Below are 27,257 nucleotides of genomic sequence, written 5' to 3'. Positions count from 1 at the left end.
AAGATTTGGCTGGGTGAGCACAGAAGAGGTGATAGGTCATGGATTACAGTGTGCGTGTAACTTTATTTTTAAATCACATTGTTCTTCATTGTAATGCAAGTGTAAGCTGACAGATGGAAACACAGTGTCCTTACTGAAATAATTACAATATGCTGCAGTAATTTCTCAACACTATTATATGGTGTGGTGATGGAGACAAGAACTGTGGCACTTTAATAATAACAGTGGTTAAAAATAGGAACGCAGTAGCTTCTTCACTTCCAGTTTTTTTTTTTTCATTATTATTTTACAGAGGTACTGTGCTTTGTTTGAGTAATAGCTGGTGACCCCCACTGATTTATCAGAGAGAGAAAGTGCACAAAGGCTTTGCTGAGGGGAGGGGGAGACCTACCAGAGGCTTCCTTTCTCATGTTGGTCCTCTCCCTCATCTCAGTCCTGGGTGCTCCACAGTGGATTCCAAAATGCCTTGTATGTGCTGAGAGCGGAATGGGCATCATATCAGTGGTAGATAAATGTGTAGGGAATATGTAGCCACAGTAAACAAGGCTGTTTTCTGTCAATAAACTATTTCATCTCACCCCTGGCATATACAGCATATTCATGTCTTGATCAGACCATGTGGCATTTTCAAATGGCATGAGTGTTTTAAACTGCTCGGTCACTGCTGGGGAGGCTCAGTGCTGCTGACCTCCTTTCCATCCCTGCTGCTGGGGGTTTGTGCAGGAAGGAACCTGGCATCAGCGCCAAGCTGTTATTTTCAGTGCCTGTGGTAAAATTATTAGAGGCCAGTGAATAAGAGAAATAAGTTTACCCTGCATGTGCCTCATGTGCGTGCATTGTTCCAGAAATTCAACTCTGTATAAAAATATAATTTAAAAAACAATTCCTAAGGAAGGATACATCTGGGGGGTTATATTGTTGTGTGTGCTAGGGTTGGCTGAGAACACAGGGCATACTGTATGTGCACTGTGAGTGCAGTGGAATGAATGCAGCCTGCTTGTGCAGAATGGATCGGAATCCCTCTGACCGAGGCCGTCTGGAAGGGAGCTTCATGGCTATGCAGGCTTTCTGTCCGTCTGCTCTGTCCCTGTGTCTGTCATGGAGTTGGGGGTGAGCACAGTAATGCCCTTTTGCCCTTTGTGGTGAACATCCCAATGGGCAAGGCTATACCTGGGAGCAGCTCTCACCGTGGGCTTACAGATAAAGAGGGAGAACCAGGAGATTTCCTTCTGCGTGCCTGTTTTTCTCCCTGTTTTTAGAGGTGTTTCAGGTAACGTGCTCGAACTCCTGTGCAGATTTAGCTACAGCAGCTGTCCAAGCCATTCACAGCTGAGCGGGTTTTTAATGGGTTACTGAAGAGCTAATTGATCAACTCTGCTTCGGCTGCGTGAGGCAGCAGCGGCAGCCTTCCTGCCCTGAATCCCCTGTGCTTGCCGCACGCCAGTCCTGCAGAGCCACCATTCCCTCTGCTCCAGGAGGCGGGCGGAATAAAGAGGCTGTTGCTTTTGCCTTCAGACTTATCCTTCGACTCCTTGGTATTTATAGCTGCGTTGTTCCCCTCCGCTTCCGTGCCGCTCGCTCGGTCACAGCCCTGCGGGTGCGGAGGCGCTCAGCTGCCCAGGGCTTGCTGCAGGCTCACTTGAGGTAATTGCCGGTCAGTGCCTCCCCTCTCTTGCTCAGCTGCTTGGCTGGAGTAAAGGGTAGCCACCTTTCTGCCAGACTGGAAGCCGTGTGCCGTTGGATACGCGCTGGATGTGGACTTAGAAACCGTGTATTTGGTTTCTTTATTTATTCTGTTTAAACAAATAAGACCAAGTGTGGTTCCATTTCAGTGCCACTCAATTGCAGGGTGTTGTGTCAAAAGCAGGTCTTAATTTGGTGTTGAAAAATGAACTGTCAGGCAAGTTTTCCTTTCATACATGCAAGGCAAGTTCTACAGGTTTGCTGTCAAACTTACTGCCTGTAGAATGTTAAATGACTACCTCACTCCTCTTTTTTTTCTCCTTCTAAGCAGGCAGAAATATGGAGTTGTGTGAACCCCTGTCAGGGAGGACAGTCTTAGCTGGGAGCAGCCCATATGATTTGTTTTAAAACAGTCTGCTTTTCTACTAGGGCAGGAAATTTCCAGTGGTAATCCCATCTTAAGCTAACATAGGCAGATACTGCTCTTCCACCAGATGCAATGATGGGGTCCCTTTCCATAAGGATTGCCTTAGGGAAATCTTTGAGTTGTTCCCCTCTTGTGAAGTGTGGGGCTGCTGGTGTGAGGCACATACCAGCACCACAATACATAGGACAGGAACTACACTGTGTCTGCAAGAGCTTCTGCCCCCATACACAAAACCCCGGAGCTGCCGGTGAATTCAGAGCTAAAATAAATGTTATTGTCAAGAAAATGCTGCAGTGGTACCTGGCTACACTTTGTAACCTTTATTCTGACCAGCCCAAGTGTTCCTATGATTCTGGCAGCAATGACAGTGCAATTTTTGGCTATCTATCTGTCTGTATCTTCCTGCTAGTCCTTTGTACAGCTCTTTGCATTATCTCTAGCTGTGTTTACGGTCCCCTTTCATAATCAATGGAGGCTGCCAGCGCTGCCCACTGCCCTCTGTGCTGGCTGCTCTCCTGAAAACACGGCACTGAGCAATAAGCAGCATGTGGCCTGGGTGAGGGCACGGGGGCTGGTACTGCTGGCAGAAAGACAGAGATACTCCCAACACATCCCAGAGGGTTCTCTTGGTGGAGACTACCCATTGGTTACCAAGAAAACCCCACAATGTCATGCTTTAATTGCTTCTGAGCTCTCTAGTGCAACGCAGCGCTGCACAAAAGGAAGCCGTGGCTTAAAGGAAGAGATAAGGTTTCAGTCATCAGCTCATGGATATAGATACAGGTAGATATTTGAATAACATTGACTCTGGGCTGTAAAAGTTCCGGAAACATTGCTGCTGGATGGAAGCTGTGCAAAAGCCACCTCCAAGCATGTGGTGTTTCCTATTTCTGTTTTAAACTGAGAGCACTTGGACTTGGCTGTGGTTTGACTTGCTTCTCTAGCCATTTTTTTTCCTTTTCTTTTCTCTGTGTGTGTAGCAGGTTTTTTGCGGAGAGGTATGCAAGGATGATGCAAGGATGATGTGACCTGTATTGCCCAGCTGAGCTCTGAAATTTGGCAAAAAGAAACTGAAAGTAAGATACTAGGCAAGTATCTGTGTATTGGTTGTCCATAGGTTGAAAGGAAATTACGTCATGTATTTTCTTCTGTCTTTGACCTTATCTTTGAAGCTTGCTCTTGCAACCTGAACATGATCCGCCCGCCCCCCCCTTCCGTATCCTCTTTCCACCCCTACTGAATCTAAAGCCTTTTCACTGGTTTCAATTGGCTCTCTGTCTTATCATATCTTAAGTACTTCCAGTTATCTCAAATGCTGCTTGATCAAGCCTTTGCCTTCACACCATGAGGGTTGAATATCATCTCTCACCTACAAGGCTGAGGACTTCAGTTTCCTTGGATCATCTGTGATACTTCCCCCAAATCATTCTAATGCTATCTTCTTGTTCCAAGATGTGCTGCAGCATTTCTTTCTCTGAGAAAAAGGCCTCTTGCCAGGCAGTTTGAAAATCAGTGCCTTTGAAGATACATCAAGTTTCAGGTAGAAGCTGCCTGAAAACTACAGCCTCGCCTTTTATGTCAGGGGGTGTTAGGAATTCTTGCAATTAGACAAGGCTCTTATACCATTGCTTTAAAGGAAAAAAAGTATTTATGTTTTCTATTTCTGTTCCTCAGAGGTACTAAAAACTCTGCAGAAAAATTACTTGTTGGCTTCCTGATGTGTTGGACATGGTATTTTTTTTAACTTCCTAGAGCAGTTGTTTTAAAGGAGTTTGTATGTACCTTAGGCACTTGTCATTGTGAGTGCTCAGTATTTTTTTCCTATCTGATTATGCTGTGCGGGTGCATGCTGCACTGACAGTTTACAGTTCTTCTTCCATATGCATCTTATCTTCCTGAAGATAGTGTCTGGAGATGTCAGCTCTGCGAGGAGAGACTGATGAATTTATATCAGAAGAATCTTTTTGTCTAGCAGCTCTGCAGCACAGCATGCTGTTAAGAATATCTCTTAAAAATAGAAAGTACTGGAGGAATATCAGCTTTGTCATGGCGGTGTCGTTCGTCATCAGTGCCAACTTGATTTGGCTAATCCCTGGTATTAGTAGGAGAAAGCCTGAGTTGCCCACACAAGATTCCCTGTGCCCCAGTTTTTAGAGTGCTTGGTGATATGTTTTGGAATCTCCAGCCAGACCAGCACGAAGTGTGTGTGCTCCCTTACTCGCACCCAAGTGTGTTTTTCAGTAGGAATGTAACTATGATGGTCTAAAAACTTCAGTTCTTCTGGAGATGGGATTTCCTTGTGTATTTAGCTGCTGCAGGCCAATTTCATGTTATCAAGGAGCAAGGGTCATCTAACAGCATGAATCCACCATCCAAAAAAAGCACAGAGACTGTTGCTTCCATTTTTTACTCCCTGTGCTTAGCTCAAGTTCTACCTCCCAGGTCTACTCCTCAAAATTGGGATGTTCTTGGAAATGCTGTCAAATCTAAAAGTTTTTTTCCCATTGAATTGGTGGTTAAATTTTGGACAGTTTGATTATTCCTTGGTTTTCATCCTCCTGAATACCTCATCCAGTCAAACACTTCTGCATGTTTCCCTGTCACCCTGTTTTTATATCTTGTTTTCCATACTGGCATTTTGCCTTATGGGTGCAATGAATGGCAAGATATATTTTAGTACTGTGTTATTGCCCATAGGTATTAAATTACTGGTTTGATTATTTTTATAGGTTGTTTTTATAGCACAGCTTTAGGAGGCAGTCAGTCATGCTAACAAAGTCTGTGTGAGGCACACCTCTTCAAATAATCTGGAATGCTTTCCATGGAGCAATGATTACTTCTTCCTCAGAATAATCAAAAAGGCGTGGGATCAGCATTGTAAAAGCTTTATAATTTCTCCTCCATGGACTTTGTAGACCTGCAGTTTGTAAACACCATTGAGAAAAATCACTGCTGCCCTCTTTATGTTGTTTCATGTCTACTATGGAATCCAATAAAATTGTCATGAGGGTTCAGCATTCAATATTCTAGCTCCTTCTCCCTGGGGGTGTCTGCATGGCCAGCTTCACCGTTTCTCCACTGCTTTTGGGATGTTAGCACCTGTTCAAGCTTGAGAAAATCAGTGGCAAACTGGAGGCATGTGTGGCATGGCAGTGGGTGGCCAGGGCATCAGAGAGAGCCTATGGGGAACATCATGAGCATCCACACAATCCTGTTTCATGCCCTGCATGTAGTTTGTTACGAGCTTGCTTGACTTGGAACTTGTTAAGAGTTTGCCTTGGAGCTTGTTACCAAACATGCAAATCATACCAAAAGCTGCACAAGACATAATTTTGCACCAGTATGTGAATCCCATGAAGCACAATTTCCTCCTGTCATCCCTTTCCAAGATACATTTGCACTTCAGCTCCAATAATTGGAGAGCTCTGGGCCTGCATGAAGCAGACTTTCCCACACAAGTCTGGTGTTTCTGAGACTGTTTTGTGCTGGAGCCCCTGACCTAAATAAGGTTAAGGATCTGGGCTACACAATTAGCACCCAATGCCAAGAAAGGAAAAGCTAAGCTTGAGCCACCATTCCCTGCTTGGCCAGGGCTGGTCTACATAGGGGGCTCGGTAGTCCTCTTGCATCCTTATGCTGTAAAGGCCATTCTTATATCCAGACGTCTCCGAGCCTGGCACACAGGGGTCCTCTGTGACTGAGAAGCTTTCAAAACTCCTTCCTGCATGTCATTGTGCAGCTAGGAGCTGGGATTGCTTCCAGCTCACTGAAGACACTCTGACATTGTTCCCTCCTAATCCCCTCCTTCTCACAGAGTATGGTTTTTCGGAAGGCTAGCATGTTCCCTTGTTGGCTTTCCACGCGGGAGCACAAGCGGCGGTTCCTGGGAATAACGTAACCCTGAATTAGCGATGAGCCAAGGCGGAGGGCGGCTGCATGGTGTGATGGTGGGATGAGCCTTTGGCTCTGTGGTGTGTTAGTGAAGATGCCTGGCTAGCCAGGCTGGCTTGTGGCCGTGCTCCATTTATCTGCTTGCTGGCCTGCCAACAAGAAGCACAAATGTTTAGCACTGGTGGTGGGGCTGGGTTTCAGCAGGAAGAAATGCCATCCCCCCATCCCCCTGCTTGCAGCCACTCAGAGGATGATCTGTACCTGGTTTGCTGTTTCTTTTTGTGTGCTGGTAGCCTGGGGAAATCAAAGCAGGTTAATGGGACAGGGAGAATTGTGCTTTCTACTGAACTGGCTTTTTCTTTTTTTTTTTCCCAAACCCAGATACAAGTAGAGAGAGAGAACAAGGTAATGAATAAATAGATATATTCAGATGTCTTTACAAGGACATCTTTCAGTGCAGGGATTTGACCTTGGAGGTTTGGATTGTATCATTTATAAGATGGTGGCCTTGAGGTCAACCAACCTGATACCTGAAGGTGCTGCTCCAGAAGACTTTGCACAGCTCTCAAGGCATTCAAAGAGAAAGAGGAGTAAAGGAAATTTATTCCAGCTGAGTTATATCACCTTTTCCTGCCTTCTGGCAGGTCAGGAGCTTAGGTGAAGTTAGAACTTCTGGTACATCTGGCTGTGCTACTGTTTGCACCGCTGTTCCTTCCAATGTTATTATCTGTGTGTATTTGGAGTGTTAAAGGAGGTATTTAAGGAGAGGGAAGCTGGGTTTTTTCAGGGTTTCTCCTAATGATGAGAACCTGGAAACTTCTATAGCCATGAGCACCAGCCAGCCTGACTGGGATCCCTAAATCAATGGTGTGTAGATGTTGGAGCTTCCTTTGCATTGTCAGGCTCTAACTTTCAAGTTTTGCCTCTTAGAAATATTCAAAAATGGTGAAGATAGTTTCTAAAAAAAATTAGCAAGATTAATTTAGAGCTACGCTTGACAATTTTACAGATCTGTTGTGATCTGTAATCTCTCACTTTCTGCTGTTATCCCTCAGAGCCATGTCCTGTAGAAAAGGCTGTGCTCCTGGCAAATAGGACTAAAGTGGGAGGTGGCTAAGATGCTTCACAGTCAGATCCCACAATGATATGCAGGATCTTAGATTGGATATTAGGAAAAATTTCTTTGCTGAAAGGGTTGCCAAGTATTGGAATAGGCTGCCAGGGGTAGTGGTTGAGTTGCCAGTGTTGGAGGTCTTTAAAAGACGTGAAGATGTGGTGCTAAGGAACAGGGTTTAGTGGTGGACTTGGTGGTGTCAGGTTAATGGTTGGAGCTGGTGATCTTGCAGGCCTTTTCCAACCTAAATATTTCTATGATTCCATGGGTTGCTGCTGTGAGCTTTGGGTCCTGGTATGACGTAAAGCACACAGCAGTCAGAGACGCATTGCTCCACCTCCTCCAGCCAACCCACATCCCTTTCACCTCTCACATCCTGTAGACATGATGGGTATTTCCCCTCTTGAAAGAGGGCTTTGAAGCATTATTGTGTTCTGGGATGGGGGTAGGGCAGAGAGGAAATCAAAAGCCCAGCATGCAGGCTCTGCTGACTTAGGAAATCAGATGGTGTGCCTCGTGAGAGATTTCTTCAGCGCAGAGCTGGTTGTGAGGTGGTTTGTGGCAACGTTGACTAATTCATGTTCTCCTGCAGGAGAGGGGGGACAGATTGGTCCCAACAAAAGGTTGTCTCTGCCATGAGGTATAACCAAACTCCCTTTGCATGCTGTCTTTGTATCTGTGCGTGCACAAGTTGCCCCTGCTTGCTCATCAGAACAGGTTTTCTTTCTGCTTCTGGTTGTTGTCAGCGAACTTCAGCTGGTGGGAGGTTTTGTAGTGACCTGGGCTCTGGGAAAAGCGCCCTGCCATTCTTTTAAATGAAGGGAGGAGCATCACTGTTGAAGATCTGTTCCAGTGTTAGGTCAGCCTCTTTTTCTGCCCATAATGACTACTAAAATGTGTCATTTTTTTGCCTGAATGATTTGTGCTTTTCTCTGAAGAGAAGGGCAATTTAAAATTCTCCTTTCTGCTCCCTTCTTCTACCCTGCTTTTCTGAGAAAGATGTCCTTAGCATTTTTCTCTGTGCTTATGAGATATGTTACGTATGTTGTTATCTCCTTCTGATGTTCTCCTAAAAGTTGCTCTCCTATGACTGCCACTTCTGTAGCCTTTCTTCCCCAAGGGTGCTGCTTCTTCCCTCATCCTTCTGTGTCACTATCATGGTCATTTGTACATCTGGCACTGTCCAAGTGGGACCACCCAGTATTGTCATCATTGCCTTGCTAAGCATCCTGTGGGCTTGTAACAGGTTGGCTGTGACCTATGGTGTCACCCAGAGACCCATCCTACCTCTTTGCTCCATTAGGGCTCACTTTTTAGCTTCCTCATGCTTATCCCCAAGGATGGTGCTGCTTTGTTGGTGACCTTACTGAGATGCCAAAATTGCTATCTTGCACTCAGCTTTTTTATTTAGTGAAGTGACTGAATGCTGCAGTACCTGCTTTCTTTTATCATCTGTGGCATGGCCAGTCTTTTCCTGGATATTGGTGTTTCAGGCATTGAGGAAGCAGTTGTGACTCTCCTCACTGGTTTATATGTGTACACCACAGTAGGGTTAGCATTTGCTTAGTATTTTATTGCTTAAGCTAGTGAAGCTGGTGAGCCTCTAAGGGACCACAGGCAGTTGAGCTGTAGATTAAGATTTGGGAAGCTCCAGGTGTCTGATTGGAATTGTGCATGAGAGGAGCCAGCCTGATGAGGGACTGGGCTTTCCAAGCTGCTGTTCTATGGACTCCTCTTCATCAGGATCCTTATTGCTGGGTATCCTGGCCACCTGGACTGCAAACCAACATCAGTCCCACTGAAGTGATTAATGTGTGTGGAGGCTTCAGTACCCTTAATGTGTGCTGCACATCTGCGAAAAACTGGAATGCTTGGCCAAGGTGAATGGAAAGGAGAATTGGTAAATGGCTTCTGCCTCCAAACCCCTTTTCCTTTCTGAGCCTTTAGTCATGGAGCAATAAACAGGAAAAGGAATTAAATCACCTTTTTGATGCTGTGCAGGTGTGCCAGAGTTATGCCCTATTAAAAGTTCGATAAACGCTATTAACCTTTCTTACACTGCTAGGACTTGCATAACTTCAAGAACTTCTTTCCCTTACAGCCCCTTACAGAGGCTATGTGGTGTGTATGCTATTTTTTTTTTTCTATAAAGCAAAAAATACATGCTGTTTTTGCTTAACCAAGGGAGATAAGAGAACTTCCTCTTACTCAATCCTGTGGCAATGCAATCCCAACCCAGCTGAATTTAAGCGTGTGTAGACGTCTGCCTTTGGCAATTTTTATTTTTGTTGGTGAGAGAGAGTGAGAGTCAGTGTTTCTCCTCTTTCAGTGTGAATCCTAGTAACCCCTAAGATGTCTGGCTGGATCCCTGCCTGTGCAGGGTTATTTCAGTTCAGGGAATGCACACTGCTGCAGCTCGTGGCAGGCTGCATCCACTCACAGGCAAAGCGCCTTAAATCTTTGCCCTACACACACTGTGTAGCACAAATAAGAAGATGCTGAGAATCATGTGTTTAACAAAATCTCCTTTCCATGGCTCTTTGAAGAGCTTTAAAAAGATTTATTTTTTTTTAAATCCCCAGCAAGCTCAAGGTCTTTTAAAATTAGACGGATTTGGGATTTTGCTTTTAAGTTTACCTGTATTCTCTCTAAAGGAAAACCTTTGATGACAGGGCTGACACAGCAGAATTGTGTTTATTGTCCACTATTATGTATCTGGTAAAGCAGATATGACAAGTGCTTCTTTCTTTAGACCTTAAATCTTTCCTTTTTTTCTTAGTGGATACTAGCAGGCTGGTTAAATAGAATTCCTCCATAGATGCAATTTATGTAATAGTAATTTCTACAGCTTTCTATCGTAATTGGCTACATACCTGTGTGATGGCTGTGCACTGCAGCAGTTGTGACAGTTTTTAAAATAAAATTAATGGCCCTTCCCTTTCCATCCTCACAGCCTTTGTGATTTCTTAGGTGTCTGCTTTTTGTTTGAATTTTTGTTTATTTTGGCTTATTTTTAAAATAGCATATGGTCATTTAAGATTAAGCTGCAGTGTTTTGAGATTTATTCGATGCCCTTTGAGAAAAAGACAGCCTTGGACTTCTGTTGCTTAACAGGACCTTGCTGGGAAGACTCTGACACTTCCTGTTGCTGTCCTGTGCTTCTAAACTACCACTTGTCATCCACCAGGTTTTTCCTCTGCCTCCACCTCCATAATTAATCCTCCAAAAACCAGGGCTTGCAGTTTGTAATCGAAATTATAGCTAGGAGCTATTTGACTAAATGGGGGTGGGGTGGGGGTGTGTGCACTGGGGGAGAGGAGGAAGGTGAGCTACTACAAAAATCAGAGGAATGATCCAAATAGTGAAGAGTAAATGCTGAAGTAATGAATAATGCATTAATGCTGTCCTTAAGTCGGAAGCAGGAGCCCTGCACACTGTATAATTAGCCCTGCTATAACGTGTATGCATTCTTGCACTGCAAAATGTCTAAATGACAAACTGAAACGTGAGGTGGTCTAAGTGGAGTAGACTGTGGCTGGGAACTGTAGCTGCTCTGGGTCTGTCCCACCTCCATCTCTGACACGATGCTGGACGAGAGCCATCCTTTCTCTGTGGCTTCAAGCATGTTCTGATCACTGAAGAAGCAGCACGTGTCCCTGAGATCTCCCGCTAGCTGCTTGTTACTCTTTCTCAGCAGCCTGAGCTGATCCAGGTTAATCTGGGAGCTTCTTGTCCGACAAGTAAATTGGCTTCACCCTAACAGCTGCTGGATACAGCTTGCTGAGCAGGAGTGGTGACTGCTCACACCACATTGTCTGCAGCTGCAAGAGAGAGCCAGGCTACACCCTGGCTGTTTGGGGCATCACCACTTGCTGCCTCTGTAAAGAATGTGGAAGTCCACAGGGAATGGAAAATGAAGACATGAACTTTAAATTACACAGGCAGGAGAGTTGCTGTGTGGTGGGAACAGGGCATGGGGAGAGGCTTTCCAGGTGGTCACCTCTGGCACTTGGCCAATCCTGCTGCCCATTGAGGGAGACAGAGCCCTGCCATACGGCCACCCCAGGAGGGTGGATGTGGCCAGCGTGGTCATGGTGCTAGCACTTGGGAGCAGGGTGCCTGGGCAGTGCTGATGTGTTTCAGCATGATGCTGCTCTGCCTGGCTTTGCTCAGCTGTGCTGTACTATTCCTTATCAAATCCGGGCACTTGGAATTGACACTAATTCTCATTTGTTTGCTTTTGTTTATTTACTTTTTAAACAGTCTGACAAATGCAGGGATTCTGCTTGCCATAAAGTCATGACTCATGCTCTTGAAATTGCAGGAATTGCTCTAGAAAGGACATGTTGTCCTGGCTTTGCTGCTTCTTCTGCCCATTCACCCGAGGTTTCAGGGGGCTCCACTTTGATGGCATTCCTCTTGAGCTTCCACAGCACATGGCTTTTCCTTAGGACCCAGGAGAAACTGTGAGCTGTCATGCTCCTGTGCACAGACCTCTGCTGCAGGGAAGCATTTTCTAGGCAGGCCGCTGTGCACAGTGTTTCCGTGGACATTGACCAAAAGATCTGTTTTTGTAACAGTGCCAATTATTGCAGTCTATATAAGCTTCTATGTGTGTACACAAATAACACTCTTGATTTGAAACTTGCTATTCCACATAGAAGTGTTCCACAATTTGAAACTCTCAGTGATAACTTCCATGACAGAAACTTAAGATTTTTCCTCCTCTCTAGGAGAAATAGATCACTTTAATGAGGTTCCTTAACTGATGGAGTTTGTCCTGATCTCAAAGTCAAAAGCTACTAGAACAAAGAGACTGCTGTGATAAATGAATGTAAAGTAACTCAACTGTGCTATTTGCTAAGCACATTATAGAACAAGGGGAAAAACCTTCTGCTGTGCTTTCTTCAAGGAAACTTCTAACATGGCACTTTAATAAACCCATGACAGAAAATGCCACACAGTTTAGGACCTAGGCAGGAGCTCAAATAAAGGATTAGTTGCTCTCCACCTACCTCATTCCTGAGGTATGACTGATTTTACTGTGGTCTCGTCCTTGGTGAGACATCCCTTTTGTGTATCTTTTGGCCAACTATTTCACAACAGCATGTCATCTGGAGGGCAGCTCCAATCTTGACAGCAGGCTGCAGCCCAGAAAGCCTGGGAACCACCAAATGAGATACTTATATGGACAGTGGTGGCATCCTGTTATGTGAGACGAGAGCAGCAGGGAAAGCGGAGAAGCCCTTTGCCTTCCTTACCGTGTGTCTCTGAAGAATCTGGCACAAGCTGCTGCTGGGGTGGGGAAAAGAAAACATTACTTGACCCCGGTATCTCGTCAGATAAGCCTCTTCCTTTGTCAACAAAGACCTTTTGTGGCAGTAGATATTTCCCATGCAGGATAATTATCTTTTATGATGAGTAATGTTATAGTTATGCTATATAACAGTGTGTAATTTGAGGGAATGGCCACTGTAGCAGACAGTAGGCCTTGAATCCAAAAGATCGTAAAGAAACTCATCTGTGCCAACGAAGCCCTGTGAAACTCAAATGGAAGTCCATAGCCCAGCACTGCAGGTGAAATAACTCCCTGCTTTAGTACAAGCAGGCAGGTGGTTGTTTTGGGATCTTCAGAACAGACAGTAAAAGAAACTTCCTCACTCAGAAGCTGGTGCAGCACTGGAAGATGTTATCTCAAGGTCATGGTGTCTCAGTGTTTTAGAGGTTTTCAAGACTACAGCTGACCTCCTGATAGCCCCATGCTGAGGACACTGCTGCATCAAATGGTCTCTTTTGACCAATGTTTGTGGTTCTGCAGTACTGCTAGAGACAGGCACACAGGATTTGGTTGGTAGAGGATTCTTCTCTTTGCCATGCAGAATCTCAAGGAATTTTCTGAGATGCGGTAGAAAAAGTGAATGGTAGCAGCCTGTGAAAATAGGCCATAGTCTGCTTGGCTGCATGTTTACGTTGCTTATACTTTCTTTTTGAGTGGTCTGTCCCTTGTGCTTGGTGTATCTCTGCCAGCAAACTGAGCAGAGGCTGGTTTGAGGACAGCTGTTGGCTGGGGGAGTGTCGACTCAGCCAGTTTTTCTGACTTTGAGAACTGAGGATGGATTACATTTGCTCCCAGATTAGAGTTACAGCTATGTGATGCATCCACTGGAGGTTTAAATCAAAACCTTTCTGTGTTACTCCGATACTCAGAGCAAAGGCTATATGTGGTTGTGGCTTTTGGCTAACTGGAGGCTTAAACTTCACATAACCCTCATCACACTTCAAAGTCATTACTGAAGTACAAAACAACTGCACTGATAGAAAGACCGTCTGGTCTGTTATTTGGGTTAAAGTTATATAAATGTCACTTCAAATGCCCCATAAGCTAAATTCTCTTTTTTAATGCAGTATCATGTGATGTTGTAGATGAAGCTGATAGGATGCTGTTGTAATTAGCTCTTGGAAGAAGGCTTTTGGCTTCTTACCCTTATTTGACAGGTAGTTTTCTTATCTAATTTGTGCTTTCTGTGTGCTCTTGCAGATGCAGCCTCAGTGTTGGCTCACTTGTTTTCTGGCTAAGAGTGTAGCATCAGTGTAAACAAAATTCTTTATGGCTTAACATCAACACTACTTGTAAATAGTAGTGAAGACTGACAGAAGGCTGACATGTCTTTTGTGGCTTTTCTGACATTTAAAGGCTTGGGTGCATGCAAGATGGAGGAGTGTCATCTTCACTGGTATACAGAACTTGGGTTTTCTGCCTTTGCTACCTCTGGCCCGCTGCTTTTCACAGTTTTCCATTTCTTCGCTTTTTATTTTGGACTGTGCAATTGACCTCTGTTTCGGGAGGATGAATGTTCACATTCATTCGAAGTTTGGGTTGTTCTGTTTTTCAGTAACCTTTGAGTGGGCCAGCTGAGTGACAGTTCTGAGGAATTCTCACCTATTGTGACTTTTCCTTCACCATATGGGATAGATGCTGTAAAGAGAGCACCCTGGTTGCTGGCGGTGGGTCCTGATGCTGTTCCTGTGTGTGGAGCAGCAGATGGCTGTGCTGACTGACGCTCCGCTCTGTTGACATGCAGACTCAATAGTGTTAGGCTAGGCCTGCACTGGAGACTTGAGTTGGAGTAGTAATGCACGAGTGTTAGCTTGTTAAACCCACACTGTCCCCCCCTCTCACAGTGACAAGCTCTCAATCTTGAAAACGTCTTTGGATGCCTGCCCCTTGCCCTTGCAGAGCACTGGTGTCAGGGTCTTGTCACCAGCTTCCCAAGCTCCACTTTGGAAAATGGGAATGGGCTGGCTTTTGGCCACAGAATGGGAGGTCCTTAAAAGATACAGGCTGTCTGCTAGTACAGTTTCTCCTTTGTTTCCCACCTGTTATAATGATGCACTTCATTTTAACCTTTTTGTCAAAATGTCCTTGAATTTGTAAGACAACATAAGCTGCTCGTGAAAGAGCCATGGAGGAAAGTGCACTTGACCAAAGCGCTGCTCTTGGTTTCTGTAGTGCTCCTTTTCCCTTGTCACAGTGCCTCTCCTCAGTAATTTTGTAGAGTCTCTTTGAGCATTTTTTGTGCACTTTCCTCTGTTTTAATGCCCAGTGTTTAGCATCTTCCACCACTTAAACAATTCCAGTTTGGCATGAAGTCTTCCGCAAAAGATGCGCATATGAAATGCACAATGGCTGTGGCACTTTGCCAGCCTCTTTGAAGCAGGAGCCAGCTCTTGAGGGTCAGTCTCTTTCTTAAGAGTGTGCTGTAAAAAACTGCAGAGCTCTGTATCCAGATTGAGCCTGCTTCAATACTCTTTGCACAGCATCAGGCTAAATCTTAGTGGCACTCAGATGTCACCAGCTGATGGTGGTTGTACTACCATAAAGCTGCAGCATTGCTCTTGAACAAGTATTTTGCAAAACAAACTGACTTTCCCTGTGTCCCTTTGTAATGATTTTAACTGTGTAAACACATTTGTCTGAGACAAGGCTGTGCATGTATGGCAAAGTAATACTGCCTTAAGTTTCTGGGGCTGAACAAGGGGCCATGATGAGCTTTCACATAAGAGCTTGAGAGCATATGGCTCATGTACCTAAAGGAGAAAGGGAAGCAGGCTGTCTCAAGTCACATTTTGCAGGGACATAGAGGTGTATTTTTAAAGTAGAGTCCCTATTAACCACTTTTCCTCCCAGGGCCTCATGATTTTGCTGGAAGCTTTGTAATTCATGGCAGAACAGTAGTGTGGTGGTGTGCCCTTTCCCAAGCATATCCATTTATCTAACTAGAGACTACTCAGTTTTTCCACTGCTGCAGTAGGGCAGGGTTGGGTGGGAGAAGGTGCTGTTTCTGGAACTAGGACTCTCTACCCCAGCAGGGAATGATTCAGAAAATCCAGAAAAAGAGCCAAACGCCACAGACGGCATACACTATAACATAATGCCTATATTTGGAAGCTCTAAGTCACCTTTGATTTTTATGACCTTCTAAATTTTTGTTTTCGGTGTTGGTCTCCTCCCTTATTGGACAGATTTGAATAATTCAGTGCAAGTTAAATGAGCTGTTCATGTCCAGTTTTAATGACTCAGAAGAAATCAATGCTGCCACAGACACAGCATTCTCTGTGAGTCTTTCTATTCCTGCAGAATTATAAGGAAACAGACATCTTTTGAAAAAATTAAAATCCTGTGACTGTGGACATTATACAGAGCGTTTTGCCCAACTTCAAAACAATTGAGCATAAGGTGAACTGGTTTGGATGAAGACATTATTGCTCTTAGCTAAACAGAATAAGAAATACTGAGAAGGAGAAGTACATTTTATCATTATATGAATTAAACTGAAATCTGACTCCCCTCCATTTTTTTAATGCAGTCAACTGATTTTGGTTTGCTGTCTGTCAGAAGTGAGTTGCAACAACTGGTGTGATTTTTTTTGTGCATAAATATAAGGCACATACACACACACACACTGCTTGCAGTAGTACTCTCTTCTGTTGCCTGAATTATCATGTAGCAAAGTGTTTGTCACAGGAGCAATCAGTGAAGGTGGAGGTGGAAGTGGTGACAAAGCCTGCTGGACTGTCACTCCGAGTTTTGAATGATTTTGGGAGTTTGGCTGCATTGCCACTGCATGTACCTGGTCTCTGTTAGTATTTATGTGTGGACAAGATTGCTGTGTTTAGTATAATTTAATATAGGTATTTGATTTACTGTTTCTTTATTCATTAGGCCACTACTGTGTAGTCATTATGTTCCTGGCAGTCCCAGGCCTTCTGTGATTTCATCTCATGCATTTGGGAATTTGGGACATATTTTCAGCTGCTTGGTCTATTTTAAACTCTCTGTTAAAACTTAAAAAAAATAATAAAAAAAATCAACGAATAAGGGATTAGAACAGATTGATCCTTTTGAGCCATTTGCTCAATTAACCTTTGCCTCTCAGGAATCAGCTTTGATTCTGTTCAATCAAGTGCAATGTATTCCAGCCCTTAATAACCAGCATTTCTTCTGAGGACCTTGGAAATCTTCCCTGACTTTTACTTTTCTAACTGCTGCCACTCTTTCGGCATTGCACCGGTTTGCTGAGACCAAACTGGAGAAGGACAGGAAGAATAACAACAGGATATCAAGAGAAAAGGCCATAGGATGGCTTCTAACTTAGTCAAGTGTTTCTGAAAGTGTGGTTAGCACAGTGCTTGAGTCATCAGTACTCTGTACCTCAGATGCAGGTTTATGAACCTATATGGTGAAATAAAGGACAATATTTATGTGTGCCTTGCATGCACCCAGAGTGACCCTTCTGTGACTTCCTCTAGTGTAAAAGTTGGAGGGAATCCTCAGAGAGACTTTATACAAGTAGAAATGATGTCCTGTCTCCTTCCCCCTTACCTGAAGAAAGGAAAGAATTAGGCCCGAGATCTCCTCTATATGGAGAAAGATATCACTCTCTATGATAGGACCCCTCAGAATTTGCACAAGCGTCCTTAAAAAGCATCACTGCCTCACAGCTCAGGTGACACCTTTTCTGGGTAGATGGATAAGAGTGACGTTTCTTTAGCCTCACAGAGATTCTCCAAGTTTTGTGCAGCTCCCCTCTTAATTTTACTGAGTGTGACCTGCTCTGCTTACTGATGTAGAGAAAGTCTGCATGCACAGCAGCATGGATTTCATTCATTTGGAAATACCATGGGTTGGGTGCTGTTTCCAAGGACATGGTCAAGCAGGCTTCCAAGTCTCATTATACATGGGCATTCACATGTTTTCTGCAGTTGGTTGTGGTTTGGGTCATTGTGTGAGTGGGTTTTATTCCCTTCCAGAATTCTAGGAAAAAGTTTGCTGTTCTTTCAGCCTTTTTGGTTTTTCTCTCGTGCGTTGGGAATACACAGTACTCAGAAGTTATGAATCATTGTTCTGTTCTTGCAATGCTACAGCTGCACTGAAACCACAGCATCAGCTGAACATAAATCAGATCCTCAGTGCAAAGTTCATAGGCCCTGGAAAGTGATGGCTTTGCTGCAAGTTTAGGGCAGAGAATAGCAAGCAAAGAGCATCCCTGAACCCAAGGAATCACTGAAATAGGAAAGAAATGAACTATTTCAATTGCCTCCTGCCTGGTAATGCTGCTGTTCTCCCCCTTCAGCTCTCAGTAGTAACCATCCATAATTCATGCTTTCCCTCTTCTAGTTCCATTACAGTTTCCTTTCTCCCCATGACAAATCCTTCAATCACTCACATAATGTAATAGGATCCATGAATGCAAACATCAGGGTGGGAATGTTTGTGTGGCCTGCACTACATTGCCAATTTGCTTGATGGATTTCAGCTTCTCTGCTCCTTCCATTTACTCCTGGTTCCCTTTCCAGCTGTGGTGCCTTGATCTGCTTTTTGGTTTCAGACCATGCTGCAGGCAAATCAGCATTAAGTGACTAGACATTGAAGAATATCTGCTTTCATCCCAATGAGGAATCTGTGAAAAAATTCGCCCTAAATAAATTCACCTATATATAGTTGTATGTGTATATATATATGAATATTTCAGAAATTATATGTAACATGCATATGATCTATTTTATGTATATCTCTAGTAGAGACAAATACAAATACGTTTAATATGTAGGAAATGCAGCTGCCTGATTTTATCATGATTTCTTCTTACTGTAGATGCATTTTTCTTTTCCTGAGAATCTTCCAACATATTTTGTTGTGTCATTAGCTGGCAGTTAGTCCCAGAGCAATATGGCATGGTATTCCAATCCAAGCCCATCAGCCTGCTTCAGAAACTCTCCCGTGGCTTCAAGCAGCCACTACAATGTGGCAGTGGACACCGTTTTTCCTTCCATTTAAGGAGTGATTGAGAAGATGCAGATGCTTTTATTGGAAAAGGAGAAACTTGTTTTTTTTTCCTCATCCGACTTCACAGGGGTAGATGAAGGAAGTGTACGAGGCTGAAAGTCATTGAGCACACTTTTCCTTCCTCCTGCTTTTGTTTTTATGGGGGTGTGAGTGACCAGTGTTTTGGGGAGGAAAGACAACTTTGTAAATGGGATATGCCAACAAAAATAAGATGTCTTTTTACAGTGCATGCATTGATGAAAGTCTTAAATGTTGCTCCTTCACTGTAAAGGCACCCCACTTAAGTGACCCATTGCTCTGGTCAGTGTGGGCAGCCCCAAAAAGGGAGTGGCACAGATCCCTTTGCAGCCCCAAGGTGCTCAGACTTGTTCCCCCATCATCTCACCATGTTAAACATAGTCTGCTGTGCTGTTTGTGGGAGCCTGCTGTTCTTTCACCCACCCTTGTGCGAGGTAATCATCACAGGGGCAGAGTCAGGAGGAAAAGCCTTGGGTCCATTAGGCATTAGCAGCAAGGAACAACTCCAGCAGCAGGTCTGTATTTAAATCAAACAGCCAAACAGCAAAGAAACCTTGCCCCCACTCCCTGTATATACACCACCCCCACCACCTCCCCCCACATCTGTGTAAGCCACAAGATTTGTGTTTTCCTGTGTTTGTCACTTTTGGGCTGTTACCTTTCCCTGCTCTCCATATATTTCTCTGAGCATCTGGCTATGCTTAAAACAATTAGAAAACAGTTAATCACAGCCCTTAACCTCAGGCTGTTGACAGCTGGGGCAGCAGGGACCACCACAGCCCTCACAGGGAGCACATACACGCATGGGTGGCTTCCCCATCCTTACTGTTACTCACCCTGTCATCCGGCAAGTGCTGAAGGAAAAACAGGGGCTGTGGTGTGAATGGTGATGAGCCTGCCCGTTCAGCAGCAGAACTGGAGGCTAAGGTGAGGGATGGGGAGTGCTCCCTCCCAGGTACCATTAGCACAGCTCAGCTGCATTTTCTTTTTTCTCTTTTTAGTCCAACTCTCATGTTTTATGCATATCTCTTAGAGCAGAATAGATTTATGAATAAGGCCGGTTTGGATAGGTTTGCAAATACAATTTTGGTGCACAAATTTGGTGGCCCAAGTGGTTTTGTCCTGTTCTTTTTGTTAACTAACTCACACATGTCCGTCAGCAAGCACTTCCAGTTACATGCATTCATGCTCTACTCTTAGATATGTGTTTCATAAAACTTCACTGTGGGCCATAATAATATATTTGTGGAATCTTATCTCAAGTGCAAAGAGGAAGAGTTTGTGGACTAAAAAGAAGGGAGAAAGGAACTATTTAATGTTGCTCGAAATGGTTTGGGATTGAGCGGTTTTTGCATGGGCTATTTATAATAATGTCCGTGAGTCTAGCTGAAGCAGGATTTGGAGCAGCTGTATGCTGAAGAAGGTGACAGAAAAGCCAGAGAAGTCAAATGGCATTTCTCAATGTTGTTAACTTTAGGCTTATGCACTGGCTGATAGAAAGCATGAGGCTTTTGGAAAAACTCAGGCCTCAAGCAGAGGTATGTATTTGAGCTTTTCTAGGCCACCGTTGTGAGGCCAAGTGTTCGTTTAAACACTTCAGTGAGTCTCTGATTGCTGAATTTAATGCTTCACCTTTTCCTCACTTTCTCCTCTTCCCCTTTTCCTCGTAATTACCAGGCTCTGCACAGAATGGAAGCCTGAGCTCCACGCTGTGCTCAGCTCAGCAGACGTAGGTCACCGTGCCCATTGATGCTCTGCCCTGATAGTGGCAGCCAGGTGACCTGTGACCTGTAATGGCTGCAGTTCTAGTTCTGTGCAGGGGTGGTCCAGAAACTGACTGTAATTCTAAAAACCTCCCTACCCCAAAAGCACCCTCAAGCAGATTTTGGAGAAAGCAGCTTCTCTTCCTTAGGTGAAGACCAGAGGTTCATTCTGCAAGGATGGATCTGGGATCTGCCTTGTGGAGCAGTCTCAGTCTATCCCATCTGCCTTGCTGCAGAGCCATAGGTTCACTGGTTTGCAGGCAGATGACCCTGTAGCACTTCTTCAGAAAGCCCCAACATTCCCCACTGCAAGAGCAGGTAGGATTTTGTGGGCAATGTGAATTCAAGCTGGGAAGTGAAGCTCAGTGCAAATTTAACGCAGTCATGATGGCTCATGGTGAACAGCAATGCACCAGCCAGCAAGGGACCTATCTGCAAGTTTGCAGCATTGCAAAAGACTGCCAAAAAGACTTAAATTACTCCTGGGTATGTGGGATTAGAAAGAGAAACCCAATGCTACTTGTTTTTGAGTGGGAAGGCTTTGAGGAAAGGATTGCAATGATACCCTGAGGCGTAGAAATGTGCTATAGGCAAATGTAGCTATAGGCATTTGCTCAGCACTGTGACTAATCTTCTGGAAACCAAAAGGAATTCCCTTAGTGGAGAATGCTGTGCGTCACCCATGGCCAAAAAAAGAGGGAGTCATGTGTTTCCTTGACAGCACATCATGTTTGCATATTTTCAGCGCTGGAGGAGAGTCCTTCATCCTGATCACTTCGTGTTTTCAAGTATTTTGAGTGTGCCTGGGGTGCCAGGATATTAATTTCAGTAGCTTTGTTTAGACAGATCATGTAAGTAATTCAGTCAGTGAGTATTTTTAATAGAGTTTCAGATTCAAGCAGAGCAATTTTCATTATAGCTACTCATATGACAACTTTCTTAAGCAGTATATTTTAAAGCTGGTAAGTTAGAGCAGGCTCTCCAGGAGCCATAAGGTTTCTTTGTGAAATATGATTTTTTATGACTTTATTCATGAATTAGTGTTTGCACAACACAAGTGAGGATGAACAAAATAATGCCAAGGATATATATATAAACAGAGTTCTTAAGTGTTATAGATTGCAAGAACTTGGGCTTCAGCATTGGCTTTTGGTAACTCTGTTAGCATTTCTTTTGAGATTTTTTTAATTGGAAACTTCCTCCCCTCCCCACCCTCCACCCGTTACTGACTTTGTTCTCTTCTACTTTGAAATGCTTGGTGAGCAAAAAAGCTACAAACAGCAAATGAAGTTGTGAGCTGCATCAGTGGTTGTAAGATTGCTGATGTAGCACCTAAATAAGCAGCCTGCTTTCTTTTTGAAGCATCAAACGACTGAAGAAGCAGCCTTGAAAGAAGCTGCATTTCCAAGCCGACATTGCATCAAGTAACACATACTAACGTTGCTTGGAACTGCTGGAAGAAATAGCAGTAAATAACTGGTTATCAAGAGCAATTTTCCAAATAGTGGGCTATAATCCAAAGGACAGGGACAGCATCTGTGATGGTGCTTTAAGGAAAGAAGGAACTTACAGCTGGTTGTGTAAAGGCTGATAATTTGCATTTGCAGATTCCTTTTGACCAAGAAAGAATACCTGAGGTATTTTCAGGTGTCACTTGAGGAGAAAAGAGTAAAGTACTGGGCAAACATTGATCTCTTAATTTGTAACAGCAGAGGAAGTATTTTTCTCTCCAGGAATCAAACCAATGTTGCTGCAAATGATGTAGCAACTTTGAATTGAGATTCGATTCTGAACCTGCATATGCAGTATCTCTGCAAGATGTAAACCCTTTGTATGGGTTCTTCACCTCTGAACACGCGTGCAGCATCTCCATAATATGAAGTGAAGTAAAAAGATTCCTGCTTCCTGTTTCATTATGTGCTTCTTTGTGACTGGATACTTTGTTTTAAATAAATACGTACCAGTAGAAAAAGTTCTTGTGGGAATTCACAGGTGTAAATGGGAAGGAAGGTAGGTTCTTACAGTGAGATGATAATTTTTGATGAAATTGGTACTTGCTTTTGGGGCAGTCTACATCTTTCTTCTGCAACTGTTGAGCATCAGATAACTCACAAATAATATTCTAGAAATAAATCAGTCAATTGGTAGAAGCATCCGCAGCCTTGACTGATTTGATTAAGTAGTGAAAAAGTCTAGCTTTGGAAAGAAAATGACAAAAGTAATATGCCTACCCCCAAGCCACATGCACACAGACTTGAAGCTGCCTTTGCAGCAGCCCAGGTGGCTGTGAGCACCCTGAATAACACGTGTGTGTTAGCCTACCTCCCTCTCCCCTGCCCAGTGTTCTTCTCAAGTGCACTGCAACAGAGGTGAGTCATCCAAAATTAACAGGTGACTCCTGAATTCAGAGACAGGTCTTGACTGTGGCTGCATTGTTCCTGCGTGGGTTATTGGACCTTTTTCTCCAAAGTGCATCAGCTGAGGCTCCTTCTGAGTTGGACATAGCACTGCAGTGTTTTTTAAATGGAGCTGCCTTCCTTGCTTGCTGCCCAGCCCATCTTTATTTTGTATGCTGGCTGAATTACAAGGAAAATGATGTTTAAAAATACCATGTATTGGTTTTGTACTTTCCCCAAGTGCCTTCCAGTTCAGCTGAGTGTGTGTGTGTGTGTGTGTGCACCAAACAGTAACACCAAATCACATGTCCCCTGCCACCATAGTGGTTGGGCTTTAATGGAATACCTTTTTCATTCTCCTGATTATCCCATTGTTTTCTGAACCATCTCTACCCTCTTTGTCTTAGTAGTAATAGTCTCTGCAGACTAGAAATGTATTGTCTGTGGCTATTTTATAATTCATTGGATATAGGCTTTTTATGATACCTTGAAGACACTGAAAGCTACAAGTCCATTAAAGTGGAAGCACATTGGTGTTTAGGGATTAGGCTGTGAATACCTGCAGTGGAAAGCCATAGAGAGACAGGACTAGAACTATGCTTTGCCAGCTGCTGTCGCAGGATGGATGTACATAATTAGCATATAAGGTGCCAGTGGATGCTCAAGAATTATGCAATATTGCTTTGGGGTTTTGAAAGGTTAATAAAACTTTTTCTATTATATCCTTTGGCAGACTTCTTTGTTGACTATTCACACCTTCTTGAATATGAGCTTTTAACTGTACTGGCTTTTTACTGTGTCTGTGTGCAGGGTGGTGAGAGTAATTTAAACAATATTTATATGCATCATTTGATTCTTCTATTGCCATGCAAATGTTTTTGTATCCCTGGGTAAAGGAAATTATCCTCTGGAGCCCAAGGATAATATATTAAGTGACAGGGTTGAAGGCTGGATAAGGAAAGTGAGCCTGTGGAGTTGCAATGCAGGGCTAGAATCCTGCTTGAGTGGCTCCCATAACCTTGTTGAAGTGAATGTAATTCAGTGTGCAGGATTTAGCCCCTAGAGGTGAATTTAGAAAACATTCAGTAGGTGAAGTAATTTGGGATTGATTAGCAATGGGCATTACAGGAACAATAGCTGTGGATTGTATTTCCACCATACTTTTAAACAGTGGTGCACATTTCCCTCATCTCTCCCTCAAACTTCTTGAGCTGGGTTATCTTAATCACTGCACCTGATATTTAATGTAAATCCTTGGGAATGGCTTTTTGGGACTCATATAAACCCATTGACACTGAGGAACAAAGTTGACTACAACTGATGGAAATGTCTATAATATTTTTCTGTGTTTGTCATTCAGAAGATCCTTTGGTGTTAATTTGGGATATTACAAAAGTAATGACTGATGCAGTTTCTCTGTAAGACGAATTCAGACATACTTGTAATTTGGAAACCAAAAAATCTGCTTGTGGTGGCTAATTCAAGGCAAACAAAGTGACATTGTCTCTCTTTCTTTATTTTGTTACATCATGAGCATTTCTTGTATTTCTTTTGTCAAGAGAGAAGACAAAAAGAGAGCTTTAATTCTGCTGTTTCTTTGATTTCTGTAATGCTTGCAGTGGAGTGATTAATTCTCTTTTTCTCTCTGTTTTTTTTTACAGTATCAAGCTTCTGGCTGTGCAGGAGCTGGCTGACAGAGAAGCATTGGAAAAGGTATTAAAAAATGCATCTACTGCAACTATTGTAATACATTTAAGCTCTTAAAGCCCTCTGTGTTAGTTGTGCTTCCTAACTTCATGGAATACCATGCTGCATAGAATAGGATATCTTCCTAGCTACATAGTGCATGAAGGCAGAGGGTCAATATTTTGTCTAATCTGACCACGTGCTTTTGGTGTTTTCTGATTTTACAGCAAGTTTGGGGTAAGCAATGCTTAACAATAAGCAGTAACTAATAAATTACAGTGTTGCCCTTCACCCAAGGGTATTGCAAACACAGCAGGCTCAGGTCAGGTACACAGAAGAAATTCTTTACTGTAAGGGTGAGAAGGCACTTGAACAGGTTCCTCAAGCCTGTGGAAGCCTCATCCCTGGAAGTCTTCAATGCCAGATTGGATGGGGCTCTGAGCTACCTGGTCTGGTCAACAGGTGTCCCTGCCCATGCAGGGGGGTTGGAACTAGATGATCTTTTTAGGTCCCTTCCAACCTAAATTGTTCTATGATGGCCTTCTTCTGGATGAAGAACCAAATTTCTTACTACTTTATGATTCTTCTGGCCTGGCATGACCAGTGCCATGGACTCCCAGTGCCCATACTGGGACCAGTGGCTTCCCTTCACTTTCTACACTACTTCACCTGCAAGAGCAAGGAGCCAGCTGTGAGGAAGCAGAGGAAACTTTTTAGGATGCAAAGAAAACAACTGGATTCTGAGCCCTGTTGTAAAAACTGCTGTCTTAGAGTGGGCATTGAGCTGGTCCTGACCCAAGCAGCCCCTCTGTACCTACGGGTGGCGTGGCAAGGCTTGGGGAGGAAGGACCAACTCTTCTCCTGGCTTGAGCACTTCCTTGTCTGTGTGTAAAGGAGGAGGTCCTGCAGTTCTGTGTTCAGGCTGCACTTTCTGGACATAATGAGTAGAATGAAATACAGCAGTAATGGGTGCTTCAACCTTGTGCTTTGCCACTGACTAGAGATGCATTTCACCGAGGTCCTCCATACACCCCAGTTAATTCACACGGGGCGTCTCTTCTCTGGTGTTCGTGAACACTGATTTTGACATGAAGAGGTAGATTTTGGTAATGGACAGTAGTAGAGGACTCTGCAGGAGACATTGCAGTTTTTTGCACCTGAACAGGACGTGGTTCTCAAGCACTCATTGTGCAAAACAGGTTGATATTAGCAAATCTTCATAGTTTGTGGCAGTCAGATTTTGTGTCTCCTCATACCCTGTACACTTCCCACCTTTCCAACGGACCCATCCCTCCATTTGGCCCAATGCCTCCAAAAACATGGCCTGGCAAGGTTAAGTGACTTCAGCCTGGTGGGAGTGGCAGTTTGAGGCATTGTCTGGAGCGCTGCAGGAAGCTCTTCAAAAAGGCTCAGCCTCAGAGAAATGATCTTTCTAAATTGAGCGCTCTGAATATTTGATATCTGCTTTCATGCAATGCCAAGCTTAAAGAATTTAAAAAGGCTGGTTTAGCCCTATGGAAAATAACAGGCTTGAATTATGTAAGTTCAAAGAAATTTGCTTTATTTTTTAAGTACAGGAGGGGAAAGAAACCCACAGAATAGAACAAAATCCCTTGTCCAACCTGCTTGCAGAGTCAGGTTTTGAGAACACTGTGCTGAGTTTTATATTCTTAAGTAATTATTTACCAGCATTATACTGCAGGAATATAGAATATTATTAAAATATAATATCTGAATATTTATTCTAAGGTGGGTTTTCTTGGTTTTCAAAGGGAAGTTTCCTTTAAAGTAGCTCTGGACATAACTTGAAACTTGTTCCTGTAGGACACTTTCCAGTCTGTCGTAGATGGTTTTTAACTTCGGAATTTTTCTTGTTCCTAAAATTTGCTGTCCAGCTTTGAAAGTGTTCCTATATATTTTTGACACTTGCATGGAATCCCAGAGTGAGCAGAATCTCCCTGCTGAACAGCAGCGTCCCCCTGAACAGGCTTGGGGGCTGCAGATTAGCTCTATGAAATCACACTGAAGTTAAGCATGTGCAGCTAGTCTCTTGAGAACCAGGGCCTCGAGATAAAATGATATTATATGTAATAAAATTATTCTGGCCATGAATAACACAAGGAGCCTGTGAGGTGAGGCACATGAAGCCAGTGCACTGTTGGAATAGGCTGGGAGAACTTGCTTGAACTATTGAGGTCTTGCTTTCTGGAAAAGGATTTTGTGCCATTCTGTCTTAGGTACTTAAGTATCTTTAAATGTTTCTCCCACCTTGGCTATTGAAAATGAACTAGACACACTGTGAGAAGGTTTGTGTCCTGCAAAGACGCCGTTTCTTTAATTTCCTAAACCCCAATGTTTTGGCAAATTGGGCCAAAACAGCCCTTTAAGCCAAAGATCTACTGCACTTGGTGGCATTTATGCCTGGCATTGCCAAAACAGGAGGGTTGACTGGCAGGGTTTAATTACAGCCTGTCCTGGATTGGGAAAAGCTTGACTGACCCTTGGATGCTGCTCATGAGCTGCTTTTTTTTTTTTTATGGGGTGCTGCAGGTTCCTGTAAGGACCACAGACAGGGTGCTTGTGGAGCTGAACATCAGCACCATGGTTCTTGTTAGGAGGAATGGGAAAATAATAATTTATTTCCGTGAACCAGGTCACTTAAAAAGAACAAGAGCCTTAACCTGGAGAAAATTCTGGGTCAGAGGTGGGTTTGTTTGTGTTTGTTTTGGCCATAGCCCATCAGATCCATTCCAGCACAGGCTCCACGTGAGTAATCTTGCAGGCAGCTTAAAACCAAGCCCATGCTTACCTGTATTTTGTCCTACCTTGAGGCTTCAAATCGATGTGTTTGCATCCCCTGCCCTCTTGCTGAGCTGGCCCTGCTGCTGTGGGGCTGCGTTACTTCCATGCCTTCCTTTCAGAAGTGCTGCTG

At 43.7% G+C, this 27,257-nt stretch overlaps 1 protein-coding gene across 1 annotated transcript in view; it reads left to right on the top strand.

Annotated features, from left to right (window-relative positions):
- The window catches only part of EEPD1 (endonuclease/exonuclease/phosphatase family domain containing 1), a 62,033-nt gene that overhangs the window by 8,384 nt on the left and 26,392 nt on the right, over positions 1-27,257 (top strand). The window contains exon 2 of the mRNA XM_023919427.2: positions 24,301-24,352. Within this exon, the coding sequence (XP_023775195.1) occupies positions 24,301-24,352 (52 nt within the window). The remainder of the gene's footprint in view (positions 1-24,300; positions 24,353-27,257) is intronic.

The sequence above is a fragment of the Cyanistes caeruleus genome, chromosome 1 (genome assembly GCF_971803275.1).
Source record: "Cyanistes caeruleus chromosome 1, bCyaCae1.hap1.1, whole genome shotgun sequence".
Classification (NCBI taxonomy): Eukaryota; Metazoa; Chordata; class Aves; order Passeriformes; family Paridae; genus Cyanistes; species Cyanistes caeruleus.
This window is presented reverse-complemented; position numbering and strand designations above follow the sequence as displayed.